Raw genomic sequence first — 16,570 nt, 5'->3', positions numbered from 1 at the left:
CGCTCCCCCTCCCCCATCCCCCTCTTCCCCCCCCTCTTCCTTCCCCCCCTCCCCTTCCCCCCTCTCCCTCTCCCCCTCCCCCCCTCCTCCTCCTCCCTCTCCCTCCCCCCTCCTCCTCCTCCCTCCCCCCTCCTCCCTCTCCCTCCCCCCTCCTCCTCCTCCCTCTCCCTCCCCCCTCCTCCTCCTCCTCCCTCTCCCTCCCCCCCCCCTCTTCCTCCTCCCTCTCCCTCCCCCCCCCTCTTCCTCCTCCCTCTCCCTCCTCCCCCCCCCCTCTCTCTCTCTCTCTCTCTCTCTTCCCCCCCCCCCCTCCGGTAGCCACGCTCTCTACCCCCCCTCCAATGCGCCTGCGCAACGCTAACGGCACTGACAAGAAGTCATGATCCCTAGCCCCGCCCCCCTGCAGGCTGCGATCGGCTTGCTCCGCCCCAGGGAGACTACGCTGTGCCACGCCACGCTCCAGGGGGACCGGAGAATTGCTGAAGAAGATTCCGGCGCACCTTCGAGCCCAGGCAGGTCACGTAAGTCTCGTATGTGCGCCGTTTTCGCCAGAAACGGAAACTTGGGCCCCTAGAAACAAAAGGCAACAAGGGGCATGGGGAAAAAGCAGGAATATGGTGTTGAGATAGAGGATCAGTCATGATCATATTGAATGGCGGTGCAGACTCGAAGGGCCGAATGGCCTACTACTGCTCGTATTTTCTATGTTTCTATGTCCTCTAAGGCTACAGGTATGGTACCAGAGGACTGGAGGACTGCTAATGTTGTATCTTTGTTTAAAAAGGGGGGAAAAGAGATAGACTGAGTAATTACAGGCCAGTCAGCCTAATCTCAGTGGTAGGAAAATTATTGGAAAAAATCCTGAAGGACAGGATAATTCGTCATTTGGAAAGACATGGATTAATCAAGAACAGTCAGCATGGATTTGTTAATGGAAGGTCGTGTCTAACGATTGTATTTTTCGAGGAGGTAACCAGGAGGTTAATGAAGACAGTGCGTATGATGTAGTGTATATGGATTTTAGCAAAGCTTTTGATAAGGTCCCAAATGACAGATTGGTCACGAAAGTAAAAGCCTATGGGATCCAAGGCAAAGTGGCAAGTTGGATCCAAAATTGGCTCAGAGGCAGGAATCAAGGGTCATTTTGTGACTGGAAGATTGTATCCATGGGGTTTCACAGGACTCAGTGCTGGGTCCCTTGCTTTTTGTGGTTTTTATCAATGACTTGGACTTGAATGTTGGGGGTATGATTAAGAAATTTGCAGATGACACTAAAATAGGCTGCGTGGTTGATAATGATGAAGAAAGCTGCGGACTGCAGAAAGATATCAATGTACTGGTCAGGTGGGCAGAACAGTAGCAAATGGAATTCAATCCGGATAAATATGAGGTAATGCATTTGAGGAGGTCTAACAAGACAAGGGAATACACATTAAATGGTACGACACTGAAAAGTGCAGAGTAACAAAGGGACTGTGCAATGCAGATTCACAGGCATAGAATACAAGAGCAAGGACGTTATGTATAAAACATGGGTTGGGCCGCAGCTGGAGTACTGTGTGCAATTCTGGTCACCACATTACAGAAAAAATGTGATTGCACTGGAAAGGATGCAGAGGAGATTTACAAGAGGAATTAGGCTGGACAGCACTTGGGCGGCCGGCGTGGACACAATGGGCCGAAATGGCCTCCTTCTGCGCTGTAAATTTCTATGTTTCTAAGAATGTTGCCTAGACTGGAGAATTTTGGCTATAAGAAACGATTGGAGATGCTGGGTCTGTTTTCTTTGGAGCAGAGGAGGCTGAGAGGATACCTGATTAAGGTGTATAAAATTATGAGGGGCCTGGATAGAAAGAACCTGTTTCCCTTGGCAGAGGGGTCAACAACCAGGGGGCATAAATTTAAAGTAATTGGGGGGAGGTTTCGAGGCGATATGAGGGGAAATTTCTTCACCCAGAGGGTGGTGGGGGTCTGGAACTCACTGCCTGAAAGGGTGTTGAGGCAGAAAGCCTCACCATGTTTAAAAAATACTTGGATGTGCACTTAAAGTGCCATAACCTACAGGGCTCCGGATCAAGAGCTGGAAAGTGGGATTAGGCTGGACAGCTCTTGATCAGCCGGTGTGGACACGATGGGCCGAAATGGCCTCCTTCCGTGTTGCAAATTTCTATGATTCTATAACATAAGATAAAAAAGATATAGAGGCACTGGAGAAGGTGCAAAGAAGATTTACTAAAATGATGCCATAACTGAAAGATTATACCTATCAGGAAAGATTGAACAGGCTGGGGCCCTTTTCTCTAAAAGGAACACAGGCGTGACCTAATAGAGGTTTTAAGATTATGAAAGGGTTGGATAGGGTAAATATAGAGTTGATGTTTTCACTTGTGTGGGAAAACCAGAACTCAGGGCCATAAAGATAAGATAGTCACTAACAAATCTAATAAGGAATTCAGGAGAAACGTTTTTACCCAGAGAGTAGTTAGAATGTGGAACTCACTACCACAAGGAGTAGTTAAGGTGACTAGCATAGATGTATTTAAGGGGAATCTAGATAAGCACATGAGGGAGAATGGAATAGAAGGATATGCTGATGGGGTTAGATAAAGAAGGGTGGGAGGAGGCTCGTGTGGAGCATAAACACCAGCATGGACCTGTTGAGCAAATAAAAGAAAAAAGACTTGCATTTATATGGCGCCTTTCATGACCACCAGTAGTCCTGAACGCTTTGCAGCCAATGAAGTGTAATCACTGGTGTAATATAGAAAACTCGGTAGCCAATTTGCGCACAGCAAGCTCCCACAAATAGCAATGTGATAATGGCCAACTAATTTGTTTATGTGATGTTGATTGAGGGATAAATATTTACCAGGATACCGGGGATAATTTCTCTGCTCTTCTTCGAAATAGTGCAATAGGATTTTTTATGTCCACCTGAGAGAGCAGATGATCTGGTCATTTATTTTATTGCTATTTGTGGGACCTTGCTCTGTGCAAATTGGCTGCCATGTTACCTATATTACAATAGTAATTACACTTCCAAAGTATTTAATTGGTTGGAAGTGTCTTTAAAATGATAAAAGAATTCCTCTGGTGGGGAAATCCAGAACAAGAGGGAATACTCTTAAAATTGGAGCTGGCCATTTAGAAATGAAGTCAGCAAGCACTTTTTCACACAAAGGTCAGTGAAAATCTGAAATTTGGTCATACAAAGCGATGTGGATGCTGGGTTAATTGAATCTTTCAAGACTGGGATCAATAGATTTGTGTTGAGTAATGGGATCAAGGGATCAGGAGCAAAAGCAGGTAAATGGAGTTGATGTATAGATCAGCCATGATCTGATTGAATGGTGAAACAGGCTTGAGGGGCTGACTGGCCTACTCCTGTTCCTGTGTTCTTAAAAGGAACTCCGTGACTACAACAGATATATGTAAACAATCTTTTCATATGTAGTTTTAAGTATAGAATCACAATAACAACATGAAGCAAGATGCACAAATTAAACAAATTTTCATGCCAATGAAATGATCAGACTTCTTTGTCTTTCACCTACTCACCCTTTTTCTGTTGACACTTTGACTTTGTTCATCTTAGCTAAAATTCCTCTTTCACTTTGCCATTTTAAATAATCTGAAATTAAAACATTTTCAAATAAAAATCAGGAGAAAATTCAAATATAATGTATAGCTTACTGCAACTTTTCTTTAAAAAAAAACTAAGTTAATTCTTTTGAGGATATGTACATTCTTTTTCAAATGCTCTCCTCCTGCTCGGTTCCTTTCGCAGGCTACACACTGCCTGCATTCCAGAAGGTAACGTTGACAACCTGCTTCCAAATTACAGCTAATCTCACACTTGGTCACATAAAAGAAAATATTGGAGAGTGACCAAATGGACAGTCATCTAGATTTCCTCCCCCCATTTCTTTATGACGGGTATACCTGGTTTCCACACAATCCTTGTAATCAGCAATTCCGTTACTAAGCTTGTAGCCTGACACTGTGGTCTAACATGCTTATGTGCAATGCATCAGCCATGAGCAGTTTGATGTGCACAAGTCCCATAATATAATGGCTCATAGGGAGCTGTAAGTGAAATCTAATGGATGCAACATATATTATTAATTCAGTTGATTGATGACAAGTATTAAACCCAAGATTCTGCATTATAGTTGTTCATAACCACTGAAAGACTCTAATGACTTACATCGTCTATGACAAATCATTAACAGTTAATAGACATCTCCCTTTTGTATTCAAAAGTTAGATATAGCCATAAATATCTATTACCCAACACCACATTGCGACTCCATTGATTTCTATTGTAATCAGCAGGTTGAACTGCCCTCGGAAACCATCCAGAGCTGCATGATCGACTGACTGACTAGCTATACTACTGCATACTCAGCCAATGTAGCATCAGGCCAGTCCGAATTGCTGCCCAAGCTGATCTGAAGCACTGATACCCACTGAAATGAGTGCAGCAATTCGAAGACCATTTTCCCACTCTGTAATTATCACTGGGTTGATAGAAGAAAGCTTTATGAAGGTTGAGTTATCCTTCCTTCCTCTCTTCCTGTATCTGACTTAATTTGTGTTGCTGAGAAATCAGAAATCTGAAATGGTGGGTTCCCACAATACTGGAAAATGTATATTTTCAAATCAGGAAAGAGATATATTTATGGCTCGACTTTTCCTAAAAACAACCTGAGGAAGGACTACTTTGAACAGAAAGTATACCCCGCAGAGTTTCTTTTAAGAGGTTTTATCCCAATTTTTTATTTTCCCTTTACCCTGGTTTAAGGCCAGAGTGTGGCTTTATCTTCAAGTATTTGTAGCGAGGAGAAAGGGGAAACAATATTGTACTGCAATGAAAAATTTCAAACAAACAGCGTGCCAGGTGGATGAACTCTACCTTCATTTTTAAGTGTGTAAATGTTTCCGCAGTGTCAATTCACGCAGACAAGGATCCATAATCAATCCCCAGTCTCTATGGAGTGAGATAACCTCAGTCAGGGCAGCAGCGGGGATGCTAGAAGTGGCCGCAACACCACTGGATTAGGAATATCATTCAGGATTCCCACTCCAGATCACTCACCAATGGTCCCCTTCTTGAAAGCTAGAGGAAGATCGGATGAGGATCAGATTTGATAGTTGTGCCCACCACAGTTGAATAGCCTGCTTGGGACATTTTACTATGGTAAAGGTACGCTATAAATGCAAGTTGCTGTTGTTGATGCTCATTGTCTAGGTTCACACATTAAAAATGATCATTGGTGAGAGTCATTAGCAGTAATGGTAGCAATAAACCAGTGTCTTCAAACTGGCTCCCAAATAGACAGGATTCCCCAAAGATTTAATCTGATCTTTGAAATATATAGAAACAGAGGCAAAAGGTGACTGCATTTCTCTAAATTACCTGCAATTACAGCAACCATTTACAAGTTATTAATTGCTTGGAAAGTTTCAGGTACACATGGAGATTTGTAGGTTGATAATTTGAGGCAATGTTGAATCATCTGCCACAGGTATGGATTTTCAGTCTTCATAGTTTGAAAGCAGTTCAACGCTGCCACTGCCCCCCGCCCCCCCCCCCCTTCCAAGGAGCACATAGGTCTCGACAATCGACAATATTCAGGGTCGTTTTTTGAGAAATGTTTGCTGATTTTAATGGCACAACCAATCCCAAAGTCTGAACTTACTGTAGTGCCTGTAATAATTCCTCTCTTTGTTTTGCCAATTTGCTGGTCTTCTTCCCCTCCTAAAGCCATTGACTCCTTGCAATGGTTGTCATCTTTTCAAAGTTTCGTTCCTGGAGGCCATTACTCGTGTGTGGGCCTTGACAGTGAGTGTTGCAAGCCATTCAATCATAAGGAAAAAGAAAGACTTGGATTTATATAGTACCTTACACGACCACTGGACATCTCTAAGCACTTTACAGCCAATGAAGGAACTTCAAGCCGAGCCAAATCCTCTCCTTATCCAACATCCACACATGGGTACTTCCGACAGCTGTTTCTGAATAGCAATCAGGAACAGAAATCTTGCTTTATTTTTCCCTTCCTAATCCAGTGACATTGTGGCCTGATGATAATTGTAGTTCTCCAGCAACTACCACAGCTAAAATCAGTTACTCAACATAGACCGGTAATGAAAAATTCCTGGGTTGTCAGGCACTGCTTTTTGGTAAATTTACTGGCTCCTCAGTGATTCAGTGCTTTATTAAAAACTTATTTGATTCTCAGTGTCAGCTGTGGCTCAGTGGATAGCACTCTCGCCTCGGAGTCAGAAGGTTGTGGGTTCAGACTTGAGCACAAAAATCTAGACCAACACTCCTGTACAGTGTTGAGGGAGTGCTGCACTGATGGAGGTACCGCCTTTCAGATGAGACGTTAAACCGAGGCTCTGTCTGCTCTCTCAGGTGGATGTGAAAGATCCCATGTCATTATTTCAAAGAAGAGCAGGGAGTTATCCCCGGTATCCTGGCCAATATTTATCCCCCAATCAACATAACAAAAACAGATTATCACAATTCTGTTTGTGGGAGTTTGCTCTGCGCATATTGGCTGCGCACAGTGACCATACTTCAAAAGTACTTCATTGGCTGTAAAATGCTTTGAGACATCCAGTGGTCGTGAAAGGCGCTATATAATTGCAAGTCTTTCTTTCTTATTTAGCATAGGGTCATTGTTAATGGTATGGTCCTTTGTGGTTCAGGTAAAAGACTATAGATTACAGTTACTTTGTGTGAAGAACTAGTCTGTTTTCAACAAGTAAACTGGGAGATAAATGTCCTTAAAACTTTTGTGCCTGGTAAAAGCAGGCGCATTGCCTACTTGTGCCAGCGAAAGAGTTTGAAAACATATCAAAAACAAATAAAAATAAAATTGAAAAATATATATTTATGCTAAAAACCCTGCTCACTGAAGGTAATTTAATTTTTTTTTAAATCGGCAAATATTTTTTTTTCAAAAACATTTCTATCAACTTTAATTTCTATTATGTATTTATGTGAAGTAGTTTAAGGTTTTATGTAGTGTTCGGGGGTGTTTTTCATTCATAGTAACCAAAACTCCTATTATTATGAATGAGAAAATACTTTACCATGATTGGGTGTCCAGGCCCACGTGACTCCTACGGACATCCCAACATGAACGCGCTCCGTTGCGCAAGAGGAGGAGGCCTCAGGACTGGGATCTCTGGTGAGCGTTCGACTAAAAGGTAAGTGAGCATCTTTTCTCCTATTTTTAGTCGAACGCCCACAGGAAGAAACCACCAGGATTCCTGCGCCAAAATGTTTCAAATATTAGCTGAAAAAATACACTTGCAATCTTATAAACATAAATTTATATGTGGCCATTATATTGTCCATTCCAGACAATGCAACTGTATGAAGATTCTGCTGTTCCAGGCAATTGGAAGCAGTGAACTTTTCAAACAGAGACACTGGCACAGTCTTGTTTACAAAAGATGACTTACATTTAGTGAAATGACTGTACTCAGAAAAGGATGCTACCAACTGATTATCTAGGCTTATAAGTCAGTGAGGTACTGCTACTGCAAAATAATTATTCCTGTCAAAATATTTTGATTGCAAAGACTGCTTGCTTTATCCTGAAGTCAAATCAGAATAAGGCAACACGTGTAAATGAGCTGTGATCTCGCATTTGGGAGTTCAGAAAACTACCGGGTTAATTTGCTAAACCTGATACAACTACGCATGACAATTTTGTTTTCCTGCATCCTGGTTTTCAACTTCAAAGATACCAGAGTTATATCTCAGGCAGTGTGTTTCCAACTCATCAATTCTTCTCGTATCTTTTTTTTTCCAAAATATACTTTATTCATATAAAAATTTGCACAATACATTGGAAGGCAGTTCAGTACATTTGGATGCGGTCAGCAATTCCATACAATACATTTGGATGCTAACGGCAGTTCCGTTCAATAGATTTGCTTGCTTTACATTTCGAGGTACATTTCAGTACAATCCAGGATACATTGTAATACAGTCATCATATTGCTTTACTAGTGGCACTATACGGTACACGGAATGGGTGAGGGTACAGTTACATTTCTTTGCAACATACATTACTAAACAGAACTTGCATTATACATGGCACTGCATAGGTTTTTTCAGATAATGGTGCTCTTATGTATACAAAAAGTTTACAAGTATAGCCCGAGGAGAGTTTTATACTGATTCCAGCCCCTGGGTTTATCGTGACGGATGGGCTTTAAACTGTGGCTCTTCCCCATCGTGCCTTTGCGGCGACTGCACCAATTTTTAGTGCGTCCCTCAGCACGTAGTCCTGGATCTTGGATTGCGCCAGTCTGCAACACGCAGACGTGGACTTCTCCTTGCTCTGGAAGACCAGCAAGTTTCGGCAAGACCAAAGTGCGTCTTTCACCGAGCGGATAGACTTCATCTGCTGCTGGAGGGCCGTCTCGGTGTGTGTCCCTGGGAACAGCCCATAGAGCACAGAGTCCTGTGTTATGGAGCTGCTTGGGATGAACCTTGACAGAAACCACTGCATCTCCATCCAGACCTGCCTTGCAAAGGGGCAATCCCAAAGGAGATGGATGACTGTCTCGTCCGCACCGCAGCCAACTCGGGGGCAGAGTGCCGTGTCTCTGAAACCCCGGCTGTGCATGAAGGATCTGATGGGTAGGGCCCTCCTCACCGCCAACCAAGCTAAGTCTTGGTGCTTGTGTGAAAGCTCTGGCGATGAGATGTTCTGCCAGACGAGTTCGACAGTCTGCTCGCGGAACCACCCGAGAGGGTCCACCCTCCCCTTCTTTCGTAGGGCTTCCAGGACCTTACGTGCCGACCACTGCTTTATGGCCTTGTGGTCAAAGGGGTTTTTTCTGAAAAACTTTTCCACAAAGGACAGGTGAACAGGCATGGTGCAACTGGTGGGGGCGTTTCGCGGCAGCGTGACCAGGCCCATCCTTCGCAACACTGGGGACAGGTAGAACCTCAGCACGTAGTGACACTTGGTGTTTGCGTACCGGGGGTCTGCGCACAGCTTGATGCAGCCGCACACAAAGGCGGCCATCAGGATGAGGGCCACGTTCGGAACATCCTTTCCTCCACTGTCCAGAGATTTGTACATCGTGTCTCTGCGGACACGGTCCATTTTGGACCTCCAAAGTGGAAGACGGCCCGGGTGACTGTCGCAGCACCGGAGCGTGAGATAGGCCAGAACTGCGCCACTTACAACAACACCCGAGAGCACCTCACTCCTGATGACCAGGTTCTTTCCTGCGATGGAGGGGGAGCGCAGCTTCCATCATCCCAGTTTTTGTTTCACTTTGGCGCTACGCTCTTCCCAGTTTTTGGCGCACGCCCCGTCCGCTCCGAACCATATTCCCAACACCTTCAGGTAATCTGGCTTAACGGTGAAGGGAATAAAGGATCGGTCGGCCCAGTTGCCAAAGAACATGGCCTCGCTTTTGCTGCGATTGACCTTCGCTCCCGAGGCCAGTTCAAACTGGTTACAGATTGTGAGCAATCTGCGGACTGACTGCGGATCCGAGCAAAAGACGGTGACGTCGTCCACGTACAGGGAGGTCTTGACCTGAGGGCCCCCGCTACCTGGGATCGTCACCCCTCTAATGCTCGCAACCTTCCTGATGGACTCGGCAAAGGGTTCGATACAGCACACAAACAAGACAGAGGAGAGGGGACAGCCTTGCCTGATTCCAGACCTGATCGGAAAGTTTTCAGTTTCCCACCCGTTGATTAGAACTGTGCTACTGATGTCTGTGTAAAGCAGTTGGATCCAATTGCGGATACCCTCCCCAAACTCCAGCTTGGAGAGCACATCCATCAATTCTTCTTGTATCGTTATACTGCAGCTTGTGTGGAGGCGATTTCATGGAGCTTAGTGAGCCACAATAAATAAGAGTTACAGCCCAGACACTACTCCAGGTTTAGTATGATCAGTAAAGTTAACCAAGTGTCACTTCTTTTGTTATTTTTGCAACTGAGGAAAAAGCATGGTTACAACTTCTGAAAAACAGTGCAGATTGCTGTCGTGTTTCTTCCTACAGCTCAGTTTTAGTGAGGATAATCCATAATTTATAATTTGATCGTGTATATTCTTCAATTACTGATGTGTGTATATTCAGTAGAGCAAGGGCTCGCTTACAGGCACAAGCACAAAAGAACAATCTAGTTTAATATAATCTATAGACCCAACAGATAGATTGTAATTGCTTGCTTAGTTCAGGTATGTGTTTCCTGGAGTCAATTGTGTTAAGATTGCAGTGAAAAAATAATTTGTTTCAAGTGAGCATGACTGCATTTGTGATTGATTAACTGCCGTACTTTACAAGCACATGCTCATGTCACTAAAACTGAAAGCAATCTAATGAATTATTCATCCACTATCACAATAAAGTCTTTCATCTCTCAAACATAATGCATCCTATCACAATTGTTTTAAAATACAAGGGATTGGAATTACAATATCTTTCTCTTATTTTAACCTGAACTTCAGCAACATTTACAGCATTTCCTCAAATTTAAATTTTGTCCATTTCCCACATCAGTCATCCAATCTTTATCCCTTGTATCCCAATGAAACTTAAGTTCGATTACTTTCCGAATCTTGCCCTTCCCATTTCCCTCCTGTGCTTTCTACTTCAACTTGGATCTGAAAAAGGTGAATGTGCTGAAGTTCATTCTAACATCTCTACTGCTCACTTATCAAAGCTCCCTTGAATCACTTGAATTAAACCTTTGGCTAAAAAAAATTTTTCTTCCTAAAAAAAAATCACCTGCTGCATCTACTGTTCTCCTAACATTGATAATTCAACTTTCAATTTTTTTACTAAGCATAATCCATTTAAGTTTAACTGCCGCTGCTCAATTCACCAACTTTATGGAGACCATCAAGAATGGTTCAATTTCTACTGTCAAGCTAGCATTAAAGCTCAAGCAACTCTTCAAACAGCTCAGTAATTCAGCTGTTCTAAATATTTTCTCAACTAGTAACCGCATCTGTCTCCCCACTCTGGGGCTTCCTAGCTATTGGCCTGGAATTTGCCGGTCTCTCTTTTTCTTCAAACTACTGATCTATTGCCAGTTACAAATTTTCAGGTTTTGCACTAGATATTAGTGTCACTGATCACTCCCATAAGCAGACCTCACATCACCCATTAACCTAGTGTATACCATTTGCTGCCCAATATTTACTTAAATGATAGTGTGACCTGGGGATCTTAACATAGAACCCGTGCTACCTTTGCCACCATGTGCTTTCACCTGTCCTTACAGAAGGTGGACTGAAAAGCACTCTAATGGGATGAGACCAGACTGCAAACCAATAAACTGATTTATTTTACATAAAATACATGAATGAACAGAATGGGCCCAAGTTTCCGCCCTCTGTAAGAACAGGTGTGCCGATTATCTTGAATAAACTGGGCGCTGAAAACTTACCGTGATTCTGCGAGCCCCTCAGGACGTCTTCGTGCTCGGTGTGGTGCAGCACAAGGGGTCGGAGGCGGAGCCAGGTCCCAGCGCTGAAAACAGTGCTGGGACATCTGCACGTGCGCGCTAGAGTGTGCGCGCATGTGCAGTAGCTCCTCGCGCCCGAGGCTGCGTGGGAGGGGCCCGAAGCACACCGCCCCTAGCCCTGGCCGAATGGGCTCACCGGGCAAAGATCGGACTCAGGCCTCCCTCCCTCCCGTTTAGCTCCCACTCCCTCCCATTCAGCTCCCACTTACCCCCGCGCCACCCCCCTCCCGTTCAGCTCCCGCTCCCTCCCTCCCATTCAGCCGTTCCCCCTCCCTCCACATCCTCGGCGGGGCCCTCCGCCCGGTATCTTGCTGGGGGCGGGCCCCGCCCGAAGTCTTCGGCGCAGCCAGGCGTAGGCGTCGGCGGCGTCGCCCGTTCAGCCTCCTCTCCTCTTTCCCCCACCCCCCCATCTCTCCCCCTGCCCCTCCTCCCCTCTATCCCCCACCCCCCATCTCTCCCCCCTCTTTCCCCAACCCCCCCATCTCTTTCCCCTTCCTCTCTCCCCCCTGCCCCTCCTCTCCCTATCATCTTCCCTTCTCCATCATCTTCCCTTCTCCATCCTCCCTCCTCTCCCCCCCCCCCTCTTCCCTTCTCCATCCTCCCACCTCTCCCCCCCCCCACCACCTCTCCCTCCCCCCCCCCACCCACTCACTCCCTCCCTCCTCTCTCTCTCCCCCTCCCCACCCACTCCCTCCTCTCTCTCCCCCTCCCCACCCACTCCCTCCTCTCTCCTCTCCCCCCCACCCTCTCTCCCCCCCACCCTCTCTCCCCCCCACACCCTCTCTCCCTCCTCCCCCCCCACCCACTCCCTCCTCCCCCCCCACCCACTCCCTCCTCCCCCCCCACCCACTCCCTCCTCCCCCCCACCCTCTCTCTCCCTCCTCCCCCCCCACCCACTCCCTCCCTCCTCCCCCCCCCACCCACTCCCTCCTCCCCCCCCCCACCCACTCCCTCCCTCCTCCCCCCCCACCCACTCCCCCCCCCCACCCACCCCTCCTCTCTCTTCTCCATCCTCCCTCTTCCCCCCCTTCTTCCCTTCTCCATCCTCCCTCCTCTCACCCCCCCCCTCTTCCCTTCTTCATCCTCCCTCCCTCCTCTCTCCCCCTCTTCCCTTCTCCATCCTCTCTCCTCCTCCATCCTCTCTCCTCTCCCCCCCTCTTCCCTTCTCCATCCTCCCACCTCTACTCCCCCCCACTACCTCCTCCTCCCCCCCACCCACTCCCTCCTCTCTCTCTCTCCCCACCCACTCCCTCCTCTCCCCTCTCACCCCCCCACCCACTCCCTCCCTCCTCTCACCCCCCACCCACTCCCTCCTCCCCCCCCCACCCACTCCCTCCTCTCCCCCCCCCACCCACTCCCTCCTCTCCCCCCCCCACCCACTCCCTCCTCTCCCCCCCCCACCCACTCCCTCCTCTCCCCCCCCCCACCCACTCCCTCCTCTCCCCCCCCCACCCACTCCCTCCTCTCCCCCCCCCCACCCCACTCCCTCCTCTCCCCCCCCCACCCACTCCCTCCTCTCCCCCCCCACCCACTCCCTCCTCTCCCCCCCCCCACCCACTCCCTCCTCTCCCCCCCCCCCCACCCACTCCTCCTCTCCCCCCCCCCCCACCCACTCCCTCCTTCTCCCCCCCCCCACCCACTCCCTCCTCACCCCCCCCCACCCACTCCCTCCTCTCCCCCCCCCACCCACTCCCTCCTCTCCCCCCCCCACCCACTCCCTCCTCTCCCCCCCCCCACCCACTCTCTTCTCTCCCCCCCCCACCCACTCCCTTCTCTCCCCCCCCCCACCCACTCCCTCCCTCCCTCTCCCCCCCCACCCACTTCCTCCTCTCTCTCCCCCCCCACCCACTTCCTCCTCTCTCTCTTCCCCCCCCCCACCCACTCCTCCTCTCTCTTCCCCCCCCCACCCACTCCTTCCTCTCTCTCTTCCCCTCCCCACCCACTCCCTCCTCTCTCTCTCTGCACCCCCCCACCCACTCCCTCCTCTCTCTCTCTTCCCCCTCCCCACTCCCTCCTCTCTCTCTCTCTCTCCTCTCCCGCCCCACACTCTCTTCTCTCCCCCCCCCACACTCTCTCCTCTTACCCCCCCCCACACACACTCCCTCCTCTCCGCCCCCCACACACTCCCTCCTCTTTCCCCCCCCCCCACACACTCCCTCCTTCTCCCCGCCCACCCACTCCCTCCTCTCCCCCCCACCCACTCCCTCCTCCCCTCCCACCCACTCCCTCCTTCCCCCCCCCACCCACTCCCTCCTTCACTCCCTCCTTCCCCCCCCACCCACTCCCTCCTTCCCCCCCCCACCCACTCCCTCCTTCCCCCCCCACCCACTCCCTCCTTCCCCCCCCCCCACTCCCTCCCTTCCCCCCCCCCCACCCACTCCCTCCTCCCCCCCCCCACCCACTCCCTCCTTCCCCCCCCCACCCACTCCCTCCCTCCTTCCCCCCCCACCCACTCCCTCCCTCCTTCCCCCCCCGCTCCCTCCTCTTCTCCCCCCCCCCACTCCCTCCTCTTCTCCCCCCCCCCCCACTCCCTCCTCTTCTCCCCCCCCCACACTCCCTCCTCTTCTCCCCCCCCACACTCCCTCCTCTTCTCCCCCCCACTCCCTCCTCTTTCCCCCCCCCCACTCCCTCCTCTTTCCCCCCCCCACTCCCTCCTCTTCCCCCCCCCCCACACTACCCACACTCCCTCCTCTTCTCCCCCCCCCCCACCCACTCCCTCCCTCCTTCTCCCCCCCCCCCACCCACTCCCTCCTCTTCTCCCCCCCCACCCACTCCCTCCTCTTCTCCCCCACCCCCACCCACTCCCTCCTCTTCTCCCCCCCCCCACCCACTCCCTCTTCTCTCCCCCCCCACCCCCTCTTCTCTCCCCCCCACCCACTCCCTCCCTCTTCTCTCCCCCCCCCCCACCCACTCCCTCCTTCCCCCCCCCACCCACTCCCTCCTTCCCCCCCCCCACTCCCTCCTCTTTCCCCCCCCCCACTCCCTCCTCTTTCCCCCCCCCCACTCCCTCCTCTTCCCCCCCCCCCCCCACTCCCTCCTCTTCCCCCCCCCCCACTCCCTCCTCTTTCTCCCCCCTCCTCCCTCCTCTTTCTCCCCCCCTCTCCTCTCCTCTCTTCCCCCCCCCCCCCCCCATCTCCTTTCTCCCCCCCCCTTTCTTTCTTCCCAACTTCCTCCTCTCCCCCCCCCCATCCCCCTCGCTGTCAGAAACACAGAGAGACACTGACAGAGAGCGAGACACACACTTTGGGGGGGGGGGGGGGGGGGCCATCCCAGCATGCTGTTGGAGGGCTCCCGGTGCTGCAATCAGTGAGCAGAAACTTAAGTTTTTATTTATTGATTGATTTTTTTTTTATTGATTTATTGGTTGATTTATTGATTTAGTTATCATTTATTATTGATGATGGCTCTTTATTTGCAAAAGTGAAGTGCTTAATGTTTGTAAACTCCCCTTCTCCCCCTCCTATCTCTCATTCCCTATGCCTGATTTAGAAGTGTAGGCAAGGTTTTTCTGAGCATACAAAAATCTACACTTACTCCATTCTAAGTTAGTTTGGAGTAAGTTTTCGCTGCCTAATCTTGCAAAACAGGTGTAAGTGGCTGGACATGCCCCCTTTTGAAAAAAAAAATCTGTTCTAAAATGAAACTATTCTAACTCACTAGAACTGGAGCAAACTAAATGCCGAGAATTGCAATTTTTAAGATGCTCCCAAAAAAATAGGAGCAACGCAGACTGAAACTTGAACCCACAGTGTTCAGAGTGATTAGATAACTCCTCTTTCATTGCAAGAAAAACAAAAATGCACCTTCAATGAAGGCATAGGTGACAGTCCACTTTAAAGCTAGTTATTCCCAAACCAATTGACTCTATCCTTCTGTTACCAGTTGCTTCAGTTCGTGTGTGTGTCTGTGTCTTGGTGATTAATGATTTGGTGGGGCAATGTCCCCAAGGGCTGCAAATTGAACCCAACTCCAGAACTAAGGGCAAACAATGGGTATTCATTGTTCTATTAAGTTTAAACTCAAAGAGGATAAAACTCCAGGTCCAAACGGATTGCATCTATGCATTTTAAAATAATCTAGGGAACAGATAGCAGAGGTATTATTACACATACTTAATAATTCGGTAGAAAAAGGTGTAGTGCCAAAGCAGTGGCGGATAGCTAACATTATACCTATATGCAAGAAGGGAGATAGAAAATGTCCAGGGACCCATCACCAATCAGCATAACATCGGTGGTAGGAAAGATAATGGAATCTCTACTAAAAGGAGAAAATAGAAAAACATCCAGAAACCAAAAATACTTAAATCAAATCTACTTAGCTTGATTAATATGGAGTTCAGAAGAATGAGAGGTGATCTCACTGAAACATATAAAATACTAAGAGGCCTTGACAGGGTAGAAGCTGAATGTTTCCCCTGGCTGGTGAATTGAGAACTTGTGGGGATAATCTCAGGAGAAGGGGTCGGCCATTTGGGACTGAGATAAGGAGAAACTTTACTCAGAGGGTTGTGAATCTTTCAAATTCTCCACCCTAGACAGCTGTGGATGTTCAGTAGTTGAGTATATTCAAGGCTGAAATAGATAGATTTTTGGACTCAAAAGGAAACAAGGGATATGGGGATTGGGCAGGAGAGCTGAGTTGAGGTCAAAGACCAGCCATGATCTTACTGAATGGCGCAGCAAGCTCGACGGAGTGCATGGCCTACTCCCACTCCTATTTCTTATGTTCTTGCGTTCAAAGGGGAAAGTCTTGCTTGACTAACCTCATTGAATTATTGGTGTTCACAATTTCTATTAACGATTTAGACTTTGAAATCAAAACACAATTTCTAAATTTACGGACAACACCAAATTAGGGAGGGATAGACAATACTGAGGAGGACTGCAACAAATTACAAGATGACATTAATAAACTTGCGGAATGGGCATATAATTGGCAAATGAATTTCAACGTAAATAAGTATGAGCTTTACATTTTGGTAAGAAAAATAAGGAGGTCACATATTATTCGGAAAATAAAAATCTAAATGGGGTAAGGAGCAAA

The 16,570-nt window shown here is 48.3% G+C and overlaps 1 protein-coding gene across 9 annotated transcripts in view; it reads right to left on the bottom strand.

Annotated features, from left to right (window-relative positions):
• The window catches only part of agtpbp1 (ATP/GTP binding carboxypeptidase 1), a 492,848-nt gene that overhangs the window by 436,734 nt on the left and 39,544 nt on the right, over positions 1 to 16,570 (bottom strand). For all 9 annotated transcript variants that reach the window (XM_070882177.1, XM_070882142.1, XM_070882161.1 and 6 more), the window contains one exon: positions 3,556 to 3,628. In XM_070882177.1, the coding sequence (XP_070738278.1) occupies positions 3,556 to 3,587 (32 nt within the window). In that variant the 5' untranslated portion in view covers positions 3,588 to 3,628. The remainder of the gene's footprint in view (positions 1 to 3,555; positions 3,629 to 16,570) is intronic.

This window comes from Pristiophorus japonicus, chromosome 1 (assembly GCF_044704955.1).
Source record: "Pristiophorus japonicus isolate sPriJap1 chromosome 1, sPriJap1.hap1, whole genome shotgun sequence".
NCBI classification, from domain to species: Eukaryota; Metazoa; Chordata; class Chondrichthyes; family Pristiophoridae; genus Pristiophorus; species Pristiophorus japonicus.
Note: the sequence above shows the minus strand (reverse complement) of the source record. Positions and strands in the feature narration are given on the sequence as shown.